Raw genomic sequence first — 20,509 nt, 5'->3', positions numbered from 1 at the left:
GATACTGCTGTGCAAGGTCTAGCACTGCAGTCAAAGCTCATGGAGAACCGCAAGAGAGGAAGCACAGTGGGGGTGTGATGGAGAAGGAGGTGTGGACGAGGGCAGCCAGCGGGACAGGTTACATCTGAGCCTCAAATGTGACCAACTGAAGGGTGAGAAGTCAAAGAGTTTCTTCCCAGCTCCACCTTCTCCCTTTCCCCAACACCTACCTAAAGAAGAATGGTCACTACCTGTATTGAGCACCTGCTATGTGCAAGGCTTCCCAGGTGGCTCAGTGGTAGAGAATCTGCCTGCAATGCAGAAGACCTGGGTTCGATCCCTGGGCCAGGAAGATTCTCTGGAGAAGGAAATGGTAACCTACTCTAGTATTTTTGCCTAGAGAATTCCTTGGACAGAGGAGCCTGGTGGGCCACAGTCCATGGGATCGCAAAGAGTTGGACACGACTGAAGCGACTGAGCATGCATGCATGTGCAAGGCACTATGCTGAGTGTTCAAACATGCACTCTCCTTAAGCTTTGTGACAACCTAGCAAGGATCACTACTGCCTCCATTCTATAGAGGAAAAAACTGAGGCCCAAGAAAGATCAGGTGAACCTAGATTTGCCTGGCCCAGGTCTGTAAAATGGGGACAATAATAGAAACTATTTCATGGAACCATTTAATGAAATGGTGAGTGTACAACACTTGGTTCACTTCTGGGCATGTATCAAAATGCCTGCTAAGTGCAATCTGTTTCATTCGTGCTGTTTGATGATCACTAGCTTGAGCTGGCAGTGGCACCCCACTCCAGTACTCTTGCCTGGAAAATCCCATGGACAGAGGAGCCTGGTAGGCTACAGTCCATGGGGTCGCTAAGAATCGGACACGACTGAGCGACTTCACTTTCACTTTTCACTTTCATGCATTGCAGAAGGAAATGGCAACCAACTCCAGTGTTCTTGCCTGGAGAATCCCAGGGACGGGGAGCCTGGTGGGCTGCTGTCTATGGGGTCGCACAGGGTCGGACACAACTGAAGCGACTTAGCAGCAGCAGCAGCAGCAGCTTGAGCTGACTTCCTCTACTTGGCTGCCTCCCAGCCCCACTGGAACACATTCCCTTCTCTCCATCCGAAATGCAGCCTTGAGCCCGCTCCCCTTATTGCTTCCCCTTATTGCTGGTCTCCTGGTTTCCTTGGCATTGCTCTCAGTAGCCAGAGGAATCTGTGACCCAAGCCCAATCGTGTCCCGTCCTTACCTAACCTTCCATGGCTCTCATGGCTGCAGGACCAAAAGGCTTCTCTCTTGGGCATGAGGGGGACCCTGCCTCCCTCCTCCAGCTTGCCCTCCTGCCTCCAAGTCCTCTGCCCACCCTAGCCTGCAGCCCTTTGCTCACTCTGTGACGCACCTCCCACCCTCCACTGGACTTCCCTGAGATCCCTCACTTCCGAGATATCCCCCCACCCCCCGCAGTGTCTATATATTTCCCTGCTGTTCTCGTTACGCTCGGGCAGCTGACCAAATCTTTCTCTAGCATTTACCTGGTCTGGTGAGCTCAGTGAGCGTGAAGGGAATGAATGAATGAACAAATGAATGTATGTGTGGATGAGGAGGCTGGAGATGGAAGCGGTGGGGAAACAGGAAGCTGGGACAGAGGGCCTCTGGGCTCTCCCCACCCCACCCCTGCCTGGGTGAGGACCTGATGGGGCTGCCCCCCAACCGGGTCCCTCCTCCCAGCTAACAGGGGTCAGGGGGCCTGTTCCTCTCCCTACTCCAGGCTGCTACCGCTACAGCTACGTGGGCCAGGGCCAGGCCCTCCGGCTGAAGGGGCCCGACACCCTGGCCTCCAGCTGCCTGTGGCACCTTCAGGGCCCCCAGGATCTCATGCTCAAACTCCGGCTCGAGTGGAAGCTGGCTGACTGCCGGGACCGGCTGGCCATGTATGACGTGGCGGGGCCTCTCGAGAGGAGGCTCATCACCTCGTGAGTCCCTGGGAAGGTGGTGGGAGGAAGGTTGGGAAGGGGGTGATGGTGTGCGGTCAAAGCCACACCCAGTGTTCTGAGATAAGGGGCTGGGTGCCCCTGGGCCCTATATTTGGCATCTGGGAGACAGGCCAGAGGGAGATGGCGAGAGAAGAGTGGAAGTGCCTGTGTACTTTGGGCAACCCCCTTCCCCTCCCCAAGCCTGTTTTCCCATCTGTAACAAAGCAGTTGTACTAGGCGATCTCTAAGCTCAGCTCTGGGAGGTGACATGATCTTGTAAGAATGCTCTGAAGGCTGGCAGTCCCTGACTTCCAACCCTACGCTACTGCTTCCTAGCTGTGTGCCCTAAGGCAGGTTACTTTGCCTTTCTGAACCTCAGTTTGCTCACCTGTAAAATGGGTGCACAGCCATTCCTACCTTGCAGGGTTATTGAGAGGATTTCAATCAGATCTGGGCCAAGATCTTTACACACAGTAATGCTGTCCACTATTACCATACATTTGATGTATCCATTAAAGCTCCAGCAGCTGCTGGCCATTATTACTTATTATTATGTACAGTCTAGCTGGGGCTAGGCCACAAAGGGCATGGAATACAAGGGATAATCTGATCTTTAATACTTGGTAAGTGGGGAACTAATGGAAAGTTCTTGAGCAGAAGAGAAGAACTTTAGGATAAGATGTGGAATGCAGAAGACAGGCAAGTAGTGGGCCATGGGGAGACCACGAAGGGGCTGGAAATGGCATTGGCCTCCAGGAGCCTGATCACCTTCCCACAGGGTGAGGGTGGGGCAGGGGACTACAGGAGGTTGGGGGAGACCCTGGGGCACCGGGCTGCTGCCTCTCTGTCCTGCGTGGGCACCAGCTTCCAAGCCCAGTGAGGGTGCAACCTGCATGTTTAGGTCCAGAGCAGTCCTGCAGGGTGAGCTGAGTGAGGTTCTCCCTGGCCCCCTCCCGCAGGGCCTCTCTGATTCTCCAGGCTCTGAGGCTGCCTTCTCATCTGCGGCCCCAACTCACTGCCATGTGCTGACCGCAGTCTGGGGTGTGTGTAGGCTGGGTTCCTGGAGGGCTCTGGGAAGCAGAGAAGCCAGACACCAGCTGATTTCCAGGCCTGATGAGGGTGGGGACACTTCAGGGCTTTCCCTGGGGCTTCTCCAGTTGTACCCTTCAGCCTGCTACTGGAGAGGGGATCTGACTGCGGTCTCAGGCCCTCAGAGAAGGTATAAAACGGTGGATCAGACAGGACCAGGGGACCCTCAGACTTGCCCCCCATACCAGGAGAGGTGTACTTTAGTGGCGGTGGGAACACGGAGCGAGGGGCGTAGGGTGGTAGGGGGAACTGGTGGGGTCTCCAGCAACCTTCACCTCGTTTTAGTTGCAACAAGGGCTCAGCTGCTTAAGTAAATAAAAGAAAAGAAATCCCCAATATTACAAGTGAGGATTAAAGGCAACCTCTTGTATCTTATCTCCCACCTCCTGAAGGAGACGAGTAGTGGAGGCGGGAAGTAGTGTAGGAGGGTGGGGGGGCCCCCCAGCAGTGAGAACAAGCAAGAGGACCAGGGAGATGTGAGCACCTCCTGGGCAAGCTGAGGCCAGGGGAAAGGACCCTTCCAGGACCCTGGGGAACCAAGACTCTTCTGGGGAAATTTCTGGGATTGCTCACTCTTCCCTCGCCAGCTGCAGGGTTCCCAGGGCTGGTGTGGATGGTGCTTCTGAGGCTGTGCTTGAGGTTTCTCGCATTTGCCTGGGTGCCTGCAGTCCCCCCATTGCCGTCCATTCACACTGGTCAAGTTCAAAGCTGGCACAGGGAAGGAAGGCAGTACCTCCCTGCTGGATGCTGGCGCACCCCATCCAGGGGAGGCAGGGTTACTAGCTTCCTAGGAATTGGTCTCCTGATGAGCACAGCTCCAGAGAATTCTGAGTCAAGAGGAAGTTTGGCAGAGGTTGGCCAAGAGTGAGGGACGGGGAAGCCTGGAGCATCCTGCCCTGAAATGGGTTGAACGGGGGCACAGACATTGCGGGACTGCCAGCCGCTATCACAGGCAGTGCCCAGCATGGGTCTGTCTGTGCTGTGGACCCAGAGTGGGGCCTTGGCAGCTTCATGAGCCTCAGTTTCCCCACCTGGTAACCAAGCAGTTAACCTTGACAATCCCTGAAGAACTTTATCATGGTTGACATTCCTCTGAGTCTAGAATTCTAAGATATGGTTATTTCTCCTGTGCTTCCCCCAAGCCAAGCTCTGGGTAGAGTTCTGGGGTACCCAGGGGATCATCAGGCTGTACACCTGTCTTCTCTCTGTTCCAGCCAGGAGAGCCAGGAGTTAGGTATGGTCAGCCAGAGGGTATGGCCCCCATAGGTGCCAGTCTGGTCTCCTTACAGGGCATAGGATGGGCACTCAGGGGTCACAGGGATTCTGAGGGGGCTGCAGGGGTGCTGTGGGACAGGAGTCAGCAGTCACAGTGGAATTGTAAGCTCCAGAAGTCTGAGAAACCCCTTGTCTTCTCTCCTCTGAGGAGCTGGACTGACCCTTATAGGGCCTCTGGTCAGCCCCCTGGCCAGAGAGGGTTAGACACCTGCCTAAGGACACACAGCAGCCTGGCCATAGACTCAGATGTACAGGCTCCCAGTCCCTCCTCATCTGTTCCTCTGGGCAGCCCACAGCCCTCCCGGATGTCCTTCCCAGGCCCCGCCCCTCCTCGTCACCCTTCTCTGTCCCACCAGGGTCTATGGCTGCAGTCGCCAGGAGCCCGTGGTGGAGGTCCTAGCCTCAGGTGCCATCATGGCGGTGGTCTGGAAGAAGGGCCTTCACAGCTACTACGACCCCTTTGTGCTCTCCGTGCAGCCTGTGACCATCCAGGGTGAGGGGTCAGGAGTCCTTCGGGGAGGAGAGGGGCTCAGCGGCAGAAGCCACGGGTGCTCCTTGGGCTTGCCTTCCCCTTCTCTGGTTGGAGATGGGATGGAAGAGGGAAAGTTCTGGAAGCATCTCTGGTCTCCAAACTCACACCCACGCCTCTGAGCTCCTTTATCTCTCTCTGTTCTGGCTCCATCACCCCCTCCCCTGCCCCCTGTGCTACCTCCCTCCTCCTCACCTCATCCTCTCTCCTGCCCTCTTGCAGAAAACTTGTGTCTGTCCTGCCTCCTCTCTTTTCTCTTCCTCCTTGGCTGTCTCCTCTCCCGGTTACCTCCCCTGCCCGTCCTTCCTCTGTGCGCACCCTGGCAGAGTGTGGACAGTGGGGTCCCCCAGACAACCCTCTCACACTAAAGGTCAGCGCATTTGTCCCTAGAGACGGCAGGGAAGGGGTGTTCAGAGGCGGGTGATTCATGGGAAAGGGTGCCTGGGCTGCCCCTCTGAGCCTTCCCTACTCTCTCCTGCTTCTGAAACCCCCTCCACCACCTGCTTTCTCAGGAAGAGCGGGCCCCACCCTTTATCACCATCAATTATCATCCATCAGCTGCCTCTGGGCAGACAAAGCAAAACCTGAAGTTTCCTGGGCTCCGTGGAGGGACGGTTAAACGCCAAGGACATACAACCTGCCCCCTTTCCCTTCCTCTGCTGTCAGTCTCAATCTCCTCACCCACTTCCCCCTCCCTCCCCTGGTTCCACCTGTTTGCTCTCCTGTTGGTCACCCAGATCCACAGATGACCCTCTGGGAGTCTCTGGGGTTGAAGAAGTGCCAGAGCTGGCCCGTTCTCATGGGCGTCTCTGATATAGGTCTACGGGGAGGGGAAGGAGGGCTTTCCCTGGCTGCATGGGAGGTGTCGGGGCAGCTGGGGACACAGCTGCTCCCCATCCCTCACCCTTTCACTGTGTGACCTCATCCAAGTTGCTGCTCTTCTCTGAACCTCATCATCTTTGAAAAGGAGAATGGTTCTTTCTCCCCAGTCCCTGTAACCGTGAGGCTGGCACAGCAGTGAACACGTCCAGTAAATGGTCAAGGGCTGCACAGCTGATGTCAGTAGCGAACATTTACTGAGCATTTAATACATGCCATGTCTGTGTAATCTGCTCAACTACCCTATGCAGTATGTACTTTTATTGTCTCCATTTCACAGAGGGGGAAACTGAGGCCCAAGTTCATGCGTTCACACTCAGTCTTCAGGTTGTACTGTTTAGTGGCAGTCAGGATGGTGGGTTTCAGCTGCCCCCCACCTGCTGGCAGGTGCAGTTGGATGGGGCTGAGGAACCCTCTGTAACTTCTGTTCTCTGGGCCCAGCCTGTGAGGTGAACCTGACCCTGGAGGGCCGGCTGGAGCCACAGGGTGTCCTCAGCACACCGTACTTCCCCAGCTACTACTCACCCAGCACCCACTGCTCCTGGCACTTGACGGTGAGCCCACCTACCCTCTGCCCACGGCACCCTATAGACCTCCAGGGACCCCAGCTGGGAGGGAAGCACTGTTCTGCCTCTGACCCAGGCTGCCCCCTGGCTACTAGTCCTCTGGGGTGGGTGGGATGGGTCCCTTGGCCATGGCGACACGTGATGGTTGAGTGACTGACAGACCTCAGCCCCAGCCAGCACTCTATGTTGGCAGGCCCCCTTCCTGCTTTGTGATCCTGGGAGATGGGGCCATTAGCCCGGCCACAGCCCACAGGCCCCCTGGTGACCAGCTCCTCTGTCCTAGGTGCCCTCTCTGGACTATGGCTTGGCCCTCTGGTTTGACGCCTATGCACTGCGGAGGCAGAAATACAACATGCCATGCACCCAGGGCCAGTGGACCATCCAAAACAGAAGGTACCCACCCCCTGGACCCCCTCCCTTTCTCTGCAGGTAACCTCCCTTGGGAGCTCAAGTGTGCAATCTCAGAGGGGCATCACGGGAAGAGAGCAGCGGTGGGGTTGGTCAGGCCTGTTGCCTTACCCTTGACCCCTGTCCACCTCCAGCCCCAGCCTCGCCTCCTGCCACTCAGAGGTCCCAGACACACATTCGTCATCAGTCACCTTGGATGCTGATCCTAGTTAGAGTGAAATGGTTTCATTGCTGTAGGTACTGTCACCCCATTGCCTGGCACCCCGAATCCTTAAATGAGATGATGCAGAGTCATAGGACTCAGCGGTGCTGGGACACCTTTCCTAAACCCACCCCAGTGCCATCCCTTATCCTGCTCCCCATTGTTGGTCAAAATAAAGCAGCTTCTGGGTCTCAACACTGCTTAGCCTGAGTCCACGCGACTTCTGCTAACCTGACCACTCTCCGAAGCCACCTGAGTCACCTGCATCCCCTGTGGGATGCCGGTCCTGCTCTCTGTCCTACCCTTGGCCCCCTGGTGACAGAGTTCCTGAGGAAGAATTGAGTCCTTTGGAGAGGTGGGCAGGACGCAGCAGAGCCAGGCCATCCTCTGGTCAGCGTGAATACAGTTTGATCAGTAGGATGAGGGGGGCTGGCCCTCTGAGGGCCACAGGTGGTCCTGGCAGTCGCAAAAGAGTGGGGTGGGTGGGAAGGTGGGAAATGGAGACATTGCAGATGAGTTTCCCCTGGTCTGGAGAGAGACAGAGAACTCGGCATTCAGGGAGGGGATGTGTACAATGGGAGGGGCTCTGTGCGGGAGCGTCCCATAGTGGGAGAGGATGGCTCAGGCACAGGTCGTAACCGGGAGGGAGGTAAGGCGGGAGGGGAGTAGGAGGCACGAAGGGCAGCAGAATAACATCCTGCCATGGCGCCGTTGTTGCAGGGGTGGGGCAGAGGCTTGGGGAGAGAGAAGGGATCTCAAAGGAGCCTCGCAGAACTCGGGAACCCCCTCCCCACCTGGGGTCCAAGAATGCCCAAGAGAAGATTCTGCATCTTGTCTCAGCTTGGCCTTCTGCTCTTCCTTCCAACCCTGAGATCCTAGGGGTCTATGAGAGGCTGGGATTCTAATGTGCAAGGTTCCTGATTTCTTGGTTTCATGGATTTTCAGTATCAAAGATTCCAATAGATTAAAATTGGAAAGTTCTGGGACTCTGGAATTCTTGGATTCTGGGGTTAGTGATCATGTTCACCCACGCTTGGGTTTTGCTTATTGGTTGATCCTATTGAAAAACATCAGCCAGACAAAGGGGGACAGGGATTTGACTACGCTCGTTGACTCGTCACCATCCTTTCCAGGGATTTGGGAAGCTATCAGGGACTGTGATTAAAAGGGAAAAGAAGACATGCCAAGGATGTGAGTTTGGGCCTGTGCTATTTGGGGGTGATGTCAAGTGGTGTGACTCTGGCCCTGTGCTTTTTGGAGAGCAGAAGGCATCTTGTCCCACAGGTCCCAGCATGTGGGTGGCCTTTCTGGGCATGACTGCCTTGATCTTTCATGGAGCTCCCTCAGGGCCCCTCCCCATCGGCTTGGGGCCACACAGATTGAGGATGACTGGGCTGACCCCCCACTCAGCATCAGGAGCCCACAGAGTGACCTTGAGAGTGGTCCTTGATTTATGGTTCTCTGAAAGAGATTAATATCTTTTCCTGTTGCCTTCTTAACCCTAGAGGTGAATCTGATATCTCGAAGAGGAGCTAGGAAGACAGAAGGGTCCTGGGTCTGATGCTCCTTCACGTACCTCCCACCCCCAAGGCTATTCCATGGACTGGGAGGTGGTCCCTGGCATCAGGTGCCCCATCCCACCTGCTTGGTGTTCAGCACAGGGCATCAGTTCACTGGCCTGACAGCCTGTGATGTCAGCAGTATCATCATTCCATTTCCCTGAGAAGGAAATCAAGGCTCAGTGGGATTAAGTGGTACCCAAATGGGTCCAGAGTCGGGGCCCCTCTCCCAGGCACACCATGGGAACAGCGGGACACACGGTGGTCCACACCATGCTCCCCCGGAGGGCCTCCTTCCTGCCTCCCTGACACAGCCAGGAAGGTTGGGCAGAGGTGGGGGCCCCAGGTGGTAGGACTTCATGAGTTGCCCTTGGGTTTCAAGGGTGGATCACAGATGGGGAGAGTTTTCATCAAAAGGAATGATGTTGCAATGGTGAAATTTCAGGCACTGTGACAGAATCTACCAAAATTGGAGGAGTCTGAGAAGGAAATGGCAATCCACTCCAGTACTATTGCCTGGAAAATCCCATGAACAGAGGAGCCTGGTAGGCTGCAGTCCATGGGGTCGCAAAGAGTCGGACAAGACTGAGCAACTTCACTTTCACCCTCCCTAGTGTCTCAAAGCACCGTTAAGCTACAGAAAAGTGGGCTGGGCTGGCCGTTGAACCCTGTCTTTACCCATTGTACAGGTAGAAAACTGAGGCCAAGGGAGGACTGAGGACTTGTCCTTTTATTATTATATTTATTGATTTATTAGTTTTTGGCTGTGCTGGGTCTTCCTTGTGACGGCACACTGACTTCTCTTGTTGTGGCACGTGGGATCTTAGTTCCTTGATCAGGGATCAAACCCACATCCCCTCCATTAGAAGGTAGGTTCTTAACCACTGGACCACCAGGGAAGTCCCTGGCCTCTTGTCCTTGTCTCTTTGTCTTGAAGTGGTGGCAAGGGACCCGGATGTAGCTGGGTGGCGGGTGGGGTGGGGAGGTGAAGCCCCACAGGGCCTGGCACTCCCACCCCGCTCTCTCTTCTGAAGCCTCTTCCACCTTGGCCATTGACAAGGAATGACAGAGGGGAGGCTGGGGTGATAAAGATGTGCTCGGGGAAGCCTGTCCACCTGGTTTTGCATGTAACTCTGGGTACATCCCATTCTTATCTATAAAAAAAGGGGGTTAGGCCAGCCCAAGGCCCTAACTTTTTATTATTTACCTATCAGAAAGATGTCTCCCAATAAGTTGTGTTTATTAGTTCCTAATGAAATGTCATTCCAAGTTGGGCTGGAGAGGTAGAAAGAGTGTAGCTGTTGAAACAAGAAAGTAGGGTTCAAGTCCTGGCTCCTCTCCTTCTATTTGGCAAGGACTCACCTTTCTCAGCCTCAAGTAGCCCATCTAAAAAATGGGCATGAAGCAGACCTCCCATCCAGGGAAGAGTAACTGAAATGATGGGTAGAGGATGCTGGCTCCTGCAGGCTGGGATAAAGCCCAGTTCAAGAAGGCACCAACCATGCATTCAGAACTGGCTCCTGACTCTGCACCAGGCAGGCCCTGAGCTCGGGTGCCGTTTCCTTCATCCTCAGCAACCTGGCGAGGGAGCTGGCCCCACGCTGCCTTTATAGACCTATGAGGGGCTGAGGCACAGAGAGGCAAAGGCGTTCCCACAAAATCACCCAGCTCATAACTAGAGAAAACAGAGTCGAGCGGGAAGATCCAGAGCATGCATGAGGGCGTGTGGGCCTGTGAGCATGTGTCTGTGAGAGTATGTGCACTCACACTTGTGCAGTCTTTCCTCAGAGCCTTGGGGCAGCCGTGTCAGCTGTTCCCTCCCATGGCCACGGCGCCCTGCTAAGGGGACTGACCACTGCTGTGCCTCTCACCACATCTGAGAGCCACCCGGGAAGTCCCATCTGTCTTTGCAGACCTTTGTTAGGGTCAGGGTCCCTAGGAGAGACTCGTGGCCCCCTGCCCCGAGGCTCCTGCCCGTGTCTGAGTGCAAAAGGGGAGGCAGAAGTGTACCTCCAGATTACAAGCACTGGGCAAACCGTTTCCTCTAGTTCTGATCTTTTTTGATAACCATCAGCCCATGTAGTTGCTGGGAAATTCTTTGAATAAGCATTTGTTGGAAAATCTGCTTGTGTGGGTGGCAGACATGAGAGGTCTGGGGAAGGGTGTAGATTTCCAGGCACAGGATTTGTAGGGAGGGGGATGCACAGAATGGCCATTGATGAAGAGTGACAGAGGGTAGGTTGGGGGAGAGGGGGTCTCACCCCTCAGTGCCAGCATGGTGATGAGGAGAGGCTGGCTGGGCTCCCTCCACTGGCGAGGCATCCTTGGGCAAGTCACCTTCCTCCTCTGAGCCCTTTCTGCCTTCCCCCGCCCCACCCTGTTTCCTCCCCAGTTTCTCCCTGGCCTAGGCCTCTTGCCCTTTGAGTGGCCTGGACGCGGGGGAGGGAGCTGACCTCGTGAGATCCGGCCAGCAGCGGCTGGGTTTCACAGAACCCACTCTGACAGGGCGTCAATACAGCACAGGCTTCCCCCTTTCTGGGAACCTGCCTCCTGCCAGCTTCCTCCCCTGTGATGTCACTTTTCTTGTGATCTGCCCAACCATTTCCACTTCGCTGATGGCGACAGGCAGAGTCACTGGCTCCTTAAGCCTGCTGGATCCCCTCAGGCTGGGCCTAGCTATAGGGTAGCCCTTCTGGTCTCCAGAGCCCCTGGGTGGCCACAGAGGCTCCCCAGGCACTGCTGGGGGCTGGCAGTGTGGAAGGAGGAGCTACTGTCCTCAGTGAGCTCACAGCCTGACGACGTCAGCAGCTAGTTTTCAAAGAAATCCCTTCTCATTCACTCCATAAAACATCCGACGGGAAGCTACCACCCCGTCTTACTACAGACATGAAAACAGAAGCTTGCTGAGGTTGAGTGAGATGCCCAAGGTCACTCAGCTGGTTCACGTGGCGAAGCCCAGCCTCAGCCTCAGCTCTGCAGCTTCAGGTCCAGCGCTCTGGCCACGTGAGACACGGCTGACCTTCCTTTTTCAGTGCTCACCTTCTTTGACTCTCTTTCCCATTTAGCCTGTCTTGAGGGAAGGGAATATCTGTGTGTATATATTCATCTATCCATAGATGTATATATTCTCTATCCATTCATCCACCTTCAATCCTTCATCTATCCATCAGTCCTTCCTTCCTTCCATCCATCCATCCATCAATATGCCAACCCACCCTTCCTTCTTTCTATCTACCCACCCTTCTATCCATCCACCTTTCTTGAACTCCCTGAGTTCAGTTAGAGATGCTGATATGCAAGGTTGACCGGATCCCTGTTTACTGTCTATGTGAGGCAAGAAGCAAAATTCCTCACATTCAGAGAAGGGAGAAACCAAGGCAGGCATGAGTGCAAAAAATGGTGCCTTCAGACCGCGAGTACTTTGTAGCTGAGATGGGAGGTGGGCTCCACAGTCTTCAGACTTTTGGCGTGCCTTGGAGAGGGTATATGGGGGTGGGGGCAGCATTTGATAGATGAAGAGGGATTGGAGAGTCAGGGGATTTAAACCCTCTCCCAGAAGGCACTGCAGTAAGAACCAGAAACGAAAATGTGCAAAGAGGCCAAGCCAGTGTGTAGTTCCATAAGCTGGGGTGCCGTGGGGCAGAGGGAGCAAGGGAGGGAGGAGCCTCTTAGCTGGACTATACATGCCCTGGCTAATTCGAGGAGCCTCTGATTACTTCCAGCCAATGTTTCTGGGGTGTGTTTTTCAGAAGCAAGAATCTAGGCCGTTATGTGAAATTAGCTGGCACATGCATTTTTAAAAAGGTTTTTAACACTGCATAGGCTAAATAGATCCTCTTTCGATTGAGTAATTTAGCCTGCGTCGCCAGATTTCAGCCTCTGCCGTGAATTCTTTTGTTCGTGTCTGCTAACGAAGAGCCTTGCCTCCAAAATGTCCTTAGAGCCTCTGGCCACGGCGACCACGCAGCCCTCAAATTCTTATAAACATAACGTTTCCCTCCCCTCTAACCCAGCTCTGGTTCCATCCCTGTCCACGGTGAGCATGTGGGGACAATGCCCCAGGCCCCTGAACTTTAAGTATGTTCAGGATGCCCCTAATTTCTCATTTCCCCTTGCTCAGTATCTCTCAACCCCCAGATTCCCTATACAATCCCCAGGACAAGTCTCTGGGGATAGTAATCCTTGATAACTTTTACTAAAATACTTTTAAAACAGATAGACGATTGCCCGATCCCACCACCATCCCTGCCTTGTTTCCTTAGCTTTGAAAGGATAAGAACCAGGTTTGCTCGGGACGCCCCCTGGTGGCACCTCATCCCTCTCTGGTCCCTCTGGGCTGTACTGCCCTGGTTCTCAAAAATTTCCATTTCAGAATCCTCTACACTCTTTTAAAAATTATTGAGCAACCCAGAGAGTTATATGCCTCATATAAAAACTATATTTATAAACTATATGTGCAGTAGTAGAAATGAAAACTTAAAACATTTAAACATATTTATCAATTCATTTAAAAGAAGAAACCCATTACATTTTAACATAAAGAAAATGAATTATATTTTCCAAAACTAAAACCATTTGGTGAAGAAAAATATCCTCATTTTATGTTTTTGCAACTTTATTTAGTAATTGGATTAACAGACCAGGACTGAATCCGCACACCTGCTTCTTCGTTCAGTGGGTTACGGTATCACATATCCCGTAGTCTCTGGAAAATTTACTGTATTCTTACATGGGGGCTTCCCTGGTGTCTCAGACAGTAAGGAATCCGCCTGCAATGCAGGAGACCCAGGTTTGATCTCTGGGTCAGGAAGAGCCCTTGGAGAAGGGAATGGCTACCCACTCCAGTATTCTTGCCTGGAGAATCCCATGAGTGGAGGAGCCTGGCAGGCTTCAGTCCATGGGGTTGCAGAGAGTCGGACACAACTGAGTGAGTGAACACACATGCACGTCCTTAAATAGTCTCTGGAAAATTCTACTTTATCCTTGTGGAGAATGAGAGTGAAAAAAGCAAATGATACCTGAGAATTATTATAAAAATAGTTTTCTCTTTGAACCTCCAAGGGTCCCCAGACCACATTTTGAGAACTGTTCATTGGCATAGGGGCAAGAATATGGTTCCCACAGCCAGACAGTGTGGCCAGGTCTGAGGGGGGCCATAGGGGACATGAGGTCTCAGCCTCTGGAGCTCATGTGGCGTGAGGGTCAGGGTGCCCACCTCCCCATAGAGCAGGCCAGGTGGGGCCTTCTGGGTCCTGAGGAGGCTGGATTCTTGCCTACCTTCTCATTTCCCTTGCTGAGTATCTTCTGGGAAACAGGATGAGAACAATTCCTGCTTATAGGGTGGAGCTGCTGTGACCTCAAAATCCCCATGCAATGAGGCCTCCAACTATTACTGAACCAGTAAGTGCTTGCCATGTTCTAGGAGTTATCAGGGAGCCTCTGACCCCTGGGAATTAGGGGACCTGCAACGTGGGCTGCTGCATCTGCTGTGAGATGTTCCCATCATGCTCTGGGGCACTCTCACTTGCTTTCCTGACTTCCTCCTACCTTCTCTGCTAGGGGCATTTTCACTTCTCCCCGTAGACTTTTCCATCTGTATTCTGGGTGTTTCTCTCATCTGTAAAGACATTCCCTATAGGGGCAGGCATTCCTAATATCTGATGGGGCTGACCCATCTGTTCCGTGAGGGTGTCCCGCCTGGGAAGGCAGGGTGCCCCGGGTAGCTCTCTGCGGCGGGTCCTGCCACTCTGGGGGTGTGGCTGCACCTTCCATGAAAGCATGTCCACTTGCTCTGTGAGGTGAGCTGGGACCAATGCTGTGTGGGAAAAGCCCTCTTTTCCCCCTGCCCTGGAGTTGGGAGGATTCCTACCTGCTCCCCAGGTCGTGGGATTCCACCTTTCCGTGGAGGTCTCCCACCTGCTCTGTGGGAACAAAATCATCATCCGTGGGGGTTGGAGGCGGCCAGCAGGGATATGAGTGTGCTTCCATGGTTGGGGGATGGTCCCACCTGGGTGTGGCCATGCTTGAGAAGGTGCTGCCCATCATCTGCTGGTCCTAGAGCTGCACTGGTGTCCCCTTGTGTCCAGAGAGCCACAGGGAAGCCCCCAGGGGTGTGGAGACTTCTCAGTGGGAGGCACAGGCTTGAACGGAGAGCATGGCTGCCTTCTTGCCCCACTGCATACATTAGGAACGTTCCTTCTCGCCTATGGAGAGTAGACCAGTAAAGGAATTTTCCTTTCACTGACACATTGGAGCCCTTTATCAGGTCAACAGAGATGAGAATTTCCCTTGTTTTACAAGTGAGGAAAGTGAGATTCAGAGAAGGACTCTGACCTGCTAGAATCTCACAGCTCCTAGGTGACTGGGACTAGAATCCAGATGATAAATTTTATCCTGCCGGCAATGGGGAAGCATCGAAGGCTTCTGAGCAGGGCAGTGACACTGCCAGGCTGCTTTCTAGATGACTGTGGGGGTGAGCGGTCACCCAGGGGAGAAACCAAGACAGAAGAGGTGGGGGTGGGGTCGGGGTGCTCCCCTTTCTTCCCCAGCTGCCCTGTCCTTGGTCTGTCTGTGCACCGGGACCCAGGCTGTCCTGTGCCTTGGACCAGCCCGTGTAGCCCTCAGTCCATCTCTGGTCACCCCCTAGGCTATGTGGCCTGCGCACCCTGCAGCCCTATGCTGAGAGGATCCCTGTGGTTGCCAGCGCCGGCATCACCATCAACTTCACATCCCAGATCTCCCTCACCGGGCCCGGCGTGCAGGTGCACTACAGCTTGTACAACCAGTCAGATCGTGAGTGCGGGCAGGTCGGGGAGTGGGGGGACCCCAAAGCCCCTTCAGCTTCTCCCTGCTCCTTAGCCCTCCCTGGAAGCACCTAGAGGCTAGTTTAGACTAGGAGTGTTGTGTGTGTGTGTTCACTCATGTGCCCACATGTGTGCATGAACATAGGCAGCTTTGCGTGTGCCCACATGTGCAAGGCACTTACAGGTGTTTATGAGGTATATACACTCATACATACCCGAGTATGTGCTGTGTGCATGTCCCCAGACATGTATGTCCACATGGACCATGTACACAGGCACATGGGTACACATGTGAGCACACAGGTGTGGTGTGTCTGCACGTGTTTTCATAATGATGTGTGTCCTGATGGTGCCTTCCCCATCCAGCCTGTCCTGGAGAGTTCCTCTGCTCTGTGAATGGACTCTGTGTGCCCACCTGCGACGGGGTCAAGGATTGCCCCAATGGCCTGGATGAGAGAAACTGCGGTGAGCAGCCCACCCACTCCGTCCCTCCTCTCTCCCCACCTCTGTGCTGCTGGGCTGAGCCTATCATTTTGAGATCTCCCAATGGGCAGCTCCCGTTATCAGCATTCAGGAAACTCCCTCGCTGTGTTGAGATGCAGGGTGGATGCACAGGATGGACAAGTGTCCTCTCCAGGGCTACCCTGTGGGGCAGTGGCAGAGACAAATGGGGACCCAGGTATGCTGCTTCCCAGCTCATGGCTTCTTGCCACCAGGCTATCACCCTCAGCCTTCTGCCCAGGCAGCCATCCAAGAAGGAACAGAGCAGACGAGGGAGGGCAGGACCAGGAGGAAGAAGGCTCTTAAGCAGGGTCGGGCAGGCCCAGGGTGGCCAAAGAGAGGACGCTGTAGCTGCCTCTTTTGAGCAGGACCCTCCACTGCAGGGGTTCAGAGCTGCCGACTCTTCCTGGGGCTGTGCTCACCGCCACCCAACCCTGGCAGAAGGGGATCAGAAGGGGCTTCTGACGGTCCCCAAGCCAGGATTCTCTTGGAATAATAATTCTGCCTCTGAATCCTGGCTTCTGGGCCCTAGAGTCACCATCACAGCAGCCTGCATCCCATCAAAGTCTATACATGTGAGGAGGGAAGTGGGAGGGAAGAGGGATGTGCCTGCCTCTGCACTGATCCTGCCTTCGTGCTGGGGAAGACATCTCATATTTGGAACCAGAACATCTGGTTCAAGTTCTCGCTCAGCCAGGTGACCTCAGACAAGTCACTTTGTTTCCGTTTTTCCACCAGTGAAATGGAGTATCTCACTGGGTTGCTGTGAGACTCAAGTGTAAAGTAGCTGAGAAAGAGATTTGTGATCATAACTTGTGACACCATGCATGGTCTCCAGGAGACAAAAAGTCCCAGCCTGGCGCCTCTGGCTTCCTCCCACTTGTCCCCCTTCTGTGTCCTCACAGTCTGCAGAGCCACATTCCAGTGCCAAGAGGATAGCACATGCATCCCGCTGTCCAGGGTCTGTGACCGGCAGCCCGACTGTCTCAATGGGAGTGACGAAGAGCAATGCCAGGAAGGTAGGGCAGGGTATGACTAGGTATCTAGAGGGAAACCAAAGAATGGGCTCAGCCAGACAGCCTGGCCCTTCTCCATGCTTCTTCCACAAAGGTTTCTGCCCTCTTGTCCAAAAACTTACTAGCCCATCTATAAGTGTGCCTATATGTCCATCTGTTTACCCATCCATCTGTCCATCCATCCATCTATCTATTTATCCATCCAAATACCCATCCACCCATTCTTCCATCCATCCATCCATCCATCTTCTGGTCTCTCCAACCATTTGTATGTTCGTTGATTCATACATCCACTCACTGATTCATCCATCAGCCTGTCCAACCACCTATCTCCCTGTCCACTAAGCCATCAATCTGCTCATTTGTTGGTTTTATTTGTTTACCAAATTACCTGTCTGTACGTCCATTGTTTCATCCTCCATCCATGCATCCATGAATGCACTTGTTCGTGCCTCCGTCCAGGGATCTAACTACTTGTTTGTCCATTGGTACTTACATCCACTCATTTATCCATCTAAATAGCTGTGTGTCAGTCTTATCAGACCATCAAACCACACATTTATTGGTCTGCCCAATCTCTTGTCTGAGTCTCCATTGTTTTATCTATCCATCCACCCACCCACCCATTCATCCCTCAGACCATCCAACCTTCACTTGCAGACTGCCCAGTGATATGCAAGGCAGAGTAAGGAAAATGAAATAAAAGGCATCAGAGAAGTGGTCCCCGTCCTCTCAGGGTTATCTGATTAAAAAAAAAAAAAAGATGGGTTACTCTCTCTGGGCCAAAGCCTCTGAACATCACGTCCAGTAGCATAGGAAGACTGGAGGGTGAGGAGGAGATGAGGCTGGGAAAGCTAGAGAAGGTGGGCTTTGAACTGGGCCTTGAAGAGAACTTAAATAGAGGAGGTAGCTGGTGGGGCAGAAAGCTCTTCACAGTGAAGGCAGTGAGGAGCAGGTGGGTGTCTAGATGGCTGGGGGCCTGGAGGGCTGCCAGGCCAAGGTAGTGTGATGGGAGGGACATAGCCTTGCTCTTGGGAGCTTTGCTCATCTCAAGGTGGAGGCACAGTTCTGGCTTCAGGTACCACACCTGGGGAAGGCACGACCCTACCATCAGGAGCCCAGGTCTGAGAGGGGAGACGTCACCTTCTCTCAAAACACCAGTCTGAGGGAGCGAAGGGTCGGGAGGGGACACGGCCTGCCTCTAGGGATCCCTAAAGGAGCCTCAGGGGACCCTTTAGTGTGATCAAGGCACCCCTCTCCAGTCGTCTCCTGGCCTCTCTCAGGCTCCATCTTCCCTGGACCTTGTTTTGGAGGCTCCTTTGGGTTCAGGGACCCACCCTCTGCACCCTGCCCCCCCAATCCTAGGGGTGCCTTGTGGGACCTTCACCTTTCGGTGTGAAGACCACAGCTGTGTGAAGAAGCCCAACCCACAGTGTGACGGGCACCCCGACTGCAGGGACGGCTCAGATGAGCAGCACTGCGGTGAGCCCTGGGCGTTCGGACAGGCTGGGGTGGGCAGGACACCCTCCACCTGCTGGGCCCCTGAGCATGGGGGGTAGGGAGGTGCCCACCCTGGGGGGCTGGAGGGAGAGCTCACCGTCTGTCCATCTGTCTCTCTTTACCCCACCTCTGCCCCCTCGTGGGGGTCCTGCCCACCTCTCTCTCTCTCTTCCCCCTCATTCTCTTTCCCTGGCCCCCTCTGTGTCTTTCCTCTCTCCTCTTCCATGCCTCCCCTTCTGCTCTGTGTCTGTTTCTCACTGGTTCTCTCCTGCCCCTGCCCCTCCATCCACCCCTGCCCCTGCCCCCAGACTGTGGCCTTCAGGGCCCCTTGGGCCGCATCGTGGGCGGGGCCGTGTCCTCGGAGGGTGAGTGGCCGTGGCAGGCCAGCCTCCAGGTTCGTGGCCGACACATCTGTGGCGGGGCCCTCATCGCTGACCGCTGGGTGATCACTGCTGCCCACTGCTTCCAGGAGGAAAGGTGAGCCTGGGGACACAGGCCACAAGAGGTGGGTAGGGAAGGTGGTGGTGAGGGGGCAGGGGCAGCGTGTCTGAGATCTCAGCAGACAGAGGGGAGGGTTGTGGGAAGCCCCTCAGACTTGCTGTCCCGACACTTCAGCCCTGCCTCTACCTCGAACACACTCTGTGCCCTGGGAAAGGTTGCTCACCCCTGCTGTGCTGTGCTTCTGGTGTCTTGCTTTCAGCTGGGCCAGTGAGCCATTCATTTACTCACTCCTCCACTCAGCGATATGCGTTGTGCTTCTACTATGTGCCTAGACACTGTGCTAGACACTGGGGTAGAGCTGAGAACAGAATTCCTGCCCTGGTTATAGGTCATGACACCCTTCTCCAGGTGTGCCTGTCCCCCGCCCTGGGGAGGGAGAGAAGCAGAGAAGCCCACAAGAAGGGCCATCTCACCCCACCCACAGACATGCCCCCATCTCCGTGGTGGGCTAACAGCTCCCCTCTCCACCTCCAGCCTGATGCCCTGTACTCCAGACCCAACCCCCAGCACAGCAGCCCTGGACTCTCTCCCCACACCTCCTCCTCTTTCCTAGGTCTGCACAGTCCAAGCCAAAGGCCTGGAGCCACCCAGGCACCCTTCCTTCTCCCCCACACTCAGCCAGGCAGCAAGCCCTCTCAGTGGTCCGAACGCGTCTTCAGCCACTGCCCGTCCATGCTGCCACCATCACCCCGGTCACTGCAGCAAGCCCAGAGTCCAGCTCCCTTCTGCATCCTATGCCTGGGTGCCCAGGTGCCCTCTTGGGTGTGGTCTGACTACCCAGGTTCTTTCACTCCATCCCTGGTTCCCCACTGTCCACAAAGTAGAGAAAACCTGGATGCTGACCTGGCCTCCAGGGGTCTGCACAGCCAAGTCTCTGCAAATTCTTTCACACTCAACTCCCACCCGCTCCTCCTGAGGACCCGCAAATTCCAGGAGTTTCCCAGTTTCTCCACCTATAAAGTGTGCAGAAAACATCTGCCAGTGCCTGGCACTGTGCTGATTTTTTTTTACATCCACAGTCTGATTGAATTCCCCAACATATGAGCAGACGATGCTATTCCCTATGAGCAGACGATGCTATTCCCACTTCACAGATGGGGTGACTGAGGCCTAGAGAGGTACACTCACCTCTAGGAAGGGATGAAGCTGGGGCTGAAATCCAGGCAGTCAGACTCCAGGGCTAGCACTGAGCACCACACTGCCAGCTACATGGCCTGCCAGAGCAGGGTGGGGATGGGTGTGAGGGACCGGGCCCCAGGTGGGAATGCTGTCTATCACAGGGATTCGAGATGGGATGGGGGAGGCGGCTGCTGAGCAAGTCCCCCTCCCGCCCCAGCATGGCATCCCCGGCGCTGTGGACCGTGTTCCTGGGCAAAGTGTGGCAGAGCTCACGCTGGCCGGGAGAGGTGTCCTTCAAAGTGAGCCGCCTGCTCCTGCACCCGTACCACGAGGAGGACAGCCACGACTACGACGTGGCCCTGCTGCAGCTCGACCACCCCGTGGTGCGCTCGGCTACTGTGCAGCCCATCTGCCTGCCTGCCCGCTCCCACTTTTTCGAGGCAGGCCTGCACTGCTGGATCACAGGCTGGGGTGCCCTGCGAGAAGGCGGTGAGCTGGACTGCAGGCAGGGGAGGTGGGGTGGGTCTGGCTCGCCTAATTTCGGGGCCTGGAAGGGAGTTGGCAAGGGACCCTGGGGCTCCACTCTTGCTAGTCCTGGATTAA

At 54.8% G+C, this 20,509-nt stretch overlaps 1 protein-coding gene across 6 annotated transcripts in view; it reads left to right on the top strand.

Annotated features, from left to right (window-relative positions):
* The window catches only part of TMPRSS6 (transmembrane serine protease 6), a 39,571-nt gene that overhangs the window by 15,727 nt on the left and 3,335 nt on the right, over positions 1 to 20,509 (top strand). For all 6 annotated transcript variants that reach the window (XM_061417372.1, XM_061417375.1, XM_061417373.1 and 3 more), the window contains 10 exons: positions 1,755 to 1,959; positions 4,680 to 4,816; positions 6,173 to 6,285; positions 6,581 to 6,690; positions 15,113 to 15,258; positions 15,636 to 15,734; positions 16,676 to 16,789; positions 18,152 to 18,268; positions 18,595 to 18,763; positions 20,124 to 20,395. In XM_061417372.1, coding sequence (XP_061273356.1) covers positions 1,755 to 1,959; positions 4,680 to 4,816; positions 6,173 to 6,285; positions 6,581 to 6,690; positions 15,113 to 15,258; positions 15,636 to 15,734; positions 16,676 to 16,789; positions 18,152 to 18,268; positions 18,595 to 18,763; positions 20,124 to 20,395 — 1,482 coding nt within the window. The remainder of the gene's footprint in view (positions 1 to 1,754; positions 1,960 to 4,679; positions 4,817 to 6,172; positions 6,286 to 6,580; positions 6,691 to 15,112; positions 15,259 to 15,635; positions 15,735 to 16,675; positions 16,790 to 18,151; positions 18,269 to 18,594; positions 18,764 to 20,123; positions 20,396 to 20,509) is intronic.

The sequence above is a fragment of the Bos javanicus genome, chromosome 5 (assembly GCF_032452875.1).
Source record: "Bos javanicus breed banteng chromosome 5, ARS-OSU_banteng_1.0, whole genome shotgun sequence".
NCBI lineage: Eukaryota > Metazoa > Chordata > Mammalia > Artiodactyla > Bovidae > Bos > Bos javanicus.
This window is presented reverse-complemented; position numbering and strand designations above follow the sequence as displayed.